The sequence below is a fragment of the Polistes fuscatus genome, unplaced genomic scaffold (assembly GCF_010416935.1).
Source record: "Polistes fuscatus isolate 324 unplaced genomic scaffold, CU_Pfus_HIC Scaffold25, whole genome shotgun sequence".
In the NCBI taxonomy this organism is placed as follows: Eukaryota; Metazoa; Arthropoda; class Insecta; order Hymenoptera; family Vespidae; genus Polistes; species Polistes fuscatus.
The window spans coordinates 2636598-2639415 of record NW_025113102.1 but is presented as its reverse complement, the minus strand read 5'-3'; the positions used below and the strand labels follow the sequence as shown (position 1 = coordinate 2639415).

The following is a 2818-nucleotide window of genomic DNA, read 5'->3' as shown; positions in this document are numbered from 1 at the left end:
TTCAATGACTGTTTCAAAACGTTTGCATGTAATGAGAAAAATTCATAACGAAGAAAAATGGCAACCACATCTACAACGTTGGAACTAAATTTACCACATAATATAGTTAAAAGAAAATTACCCTCTTCTCTCGAGAGGTGACCCTCACTCACCATGGGGTGTGCTACCGCAACTCGAGAGGTGACTATCGCTCACCACTTGGTTTGCTGCGGTAACTTGATACGCGGGACTAACTGTTTTCGTTTACTTTCTTCGACGCGGGTTCTTACACTCTTTCTATATAATCTTATAAAGTATAAAGGGAAATGGAGATAAGATTTTTTTATCTGGGATTAGTCCGCAACCACGAACCGGACTTCATTTTCGGTATTAGTTCGAACCTGACAGTCGTGAAAGAGAGACTACAGAATTTAAAGTTTTTGATCCCTAAAAACATGAAACGTGATCCTGAATTAAGTTCAAGTGAAGATGAGTTCGATTTCACGATGCTTAACGAGGAAATTTCGGCTGTACACAGAGAGCTTCAAGATACAGAGAATAACAGCAATAGTGACGATAGTGACGAAGTGAGAGGTGTCAGAAGGCGAAAGATCCGAGTAATAGACAGTGAATGTGACAGTGATACTTATACTACAGAAGACTCACAGTCGGACAGTTCCGAATGGATTACTTGCACTGAATCTGAAGAAACACCGTCAAGAATACCATTCATAGCCGGCGACACTACTGCAGGACCGCACGCACCATCAGATAAGGAAGAACCATTCGATTTTTTTAAACTCTTTGTTACTGATGAACTGGTGAATGAAATTGTTATCGAAACTAATAATTATGCCGCAAAAAAATTAGATGGAAAGACATTATCTCCTTACTCGATATGGCGAAATTGGCGGAATGTAACCATCGAAGAAATGTGGGCGTTTATTGGTGTGATAATAAATATGGGGACAATGCCGTTGGCAAATTTGCAAGAATATTGGTCACGGAGTGATGTCAGCTACATTCCTTTTTATTCGAACAAGTTTAAAAGAGACAGATTCAATCAGATTTTTTGGATGCTTCATCTAAAGACAATCCAAAGACAAGATGCAGGACCACGAACACGCTTACAGCTAGTTAGCTGTTTCCTGGATTACATAAATTCAAAATTTGTTTACTATTTTACACCGGGAAGAGAAATTTGTGTGGATGAATCTACGATCATGTTCGAAGGTCGGGTCTCCTTCATTACTTACAACGCGAAGAAACCGACCAAATGGGGGATTCGAGTTTATACGATGGCAGACTCAACTATCGGTTACATCTGTGGCATTCTTTCTTATTATGGAAGTTTGACAACAGACAGCTTGATAAGGCGCGACCTGCAGGTGACAACGAGAATACCATTGCATCTGTATTCAATGCTGCTGGAAAAACTACCTGGTGCTCAAGAACATCATATGTTCAACGATCGTTATTACACGAGCTATATCTTAGCCGAAGAATTATTGAAATTAAAATGCCACTTTACAGGAACTATTTTTACAAACAGGAAGCATCTACCAGCACAAATAAAAAAAATAAAATTCGGAAAAAAATCAACAGTAACATACCGGAAAAGAAATACATTATGTTTAGCGTGGAAGGACAAGAGGGTTGTTACATGCTTGACTAACTGGGACAATGCAGGAATGACGCCTGTAAAACGAATTTTACGAGGTGGAGTAGAAGTGACCGTCAAGAAACCTAACGTAATAATAGATTACATCAAACATATGGGCGGTGTCGATCGTGCCGATCAGTATACTTCAACGTATTGTTTCCTAAGAAAATCTCTGAAATGGTGGCGTAAACTGTTTTTTTGGGATTTGGAGATTTGTTTGATCAATTCATATATTTTATATAAAACCACTAAACAACAGAGAAGCGAAGAAAGCGTTACAAAGAGTAACGTTTCAGATATTATCATCTTCAAAATGTAAAAATACATTTAATATTAAAATATAAAAGTTTTATGTGTTACTTTATGTGTGTAATCATTTTAAGTTAGAGGTAAGAAATTCACCAAATACGCTACGAAACGCTTCGAGTTGCTGGTGCGCCGCGCGAAAAAGGTCCCGAGTTCAAAGGGTTAAAAAGAAAATGTAAATAAATGTTTATTTACATATTTTTTAACTTCTATTTAATGTCGAGTAAAAAATATTGTTATAAAAATGAATAATTAATATTATAAATATTTATACTGTAAAAAAAAAAATTAATAATAGAAACTCACTTCATTTAAACTAATATTTTTTACTGGTATATAAATTTAATTTAAATTAAAATAAATAAATAATATAAATACAAACTTTTTTAAATACTTTTTTAAGTATCTATTCAATGTCAATTCAGATTTAACAAATTGTTAAAAATATACCTACAATTAAACATATTTATATTAAAAAAAAATATACAAATAATAGAAATTAGCTTTACTTGAACCAGTAAATTCGATTAACTTAGTTCGGATAGTTGGAATGTTAATGCTTTAAGCACAATCTCAAAAGTTATGGATAGTTAACTACTAACTGTGATTGTGAGCATTTGTTACCCTACTCGCTATTTGATATACATATCTTACATAACAATGTTAGGTGCTACATCGTTTGTACCAGTAGCTACACTGTGACTATATGAGATGTGATCTAAAACTAATTGTGAGTTATAATTAGTATATTAGAATTAATAATTGATATAAATTAGAACAAGGAAAAGGAAAAAGTGTGCAGGAAAAATCGTAGCTCAGAAAATGACGAGAAAAGAGAAGAAATAAAACCTGATTGATTGGACGTGTTAG

At 34.3% G+C, this 2818-nt stretch overlaps 1 protein-coding gene across 1 annotated transcript; it reads left to right on the top strand.

Moving 5' to 3' along the window:
* The first annotated feature begins 434 nt into the window (after positions 1 to 434).
* On the top strand, positions 435 to 1961 carry LOC122518647 (piggyBac transposable element-derived protein 4-like). The gene has a single exon (XM_043637693.1). The coding sequence runs from the start codon at positions 435 to 437 to the stop codon at positions 1959 to 1961; it is 1527 nt and encodes a 508-aa protein (XP_043493628.1).
* The last annotated feature ends 857 nt before the right edge of the window (positions 1962 to 2818 follow it).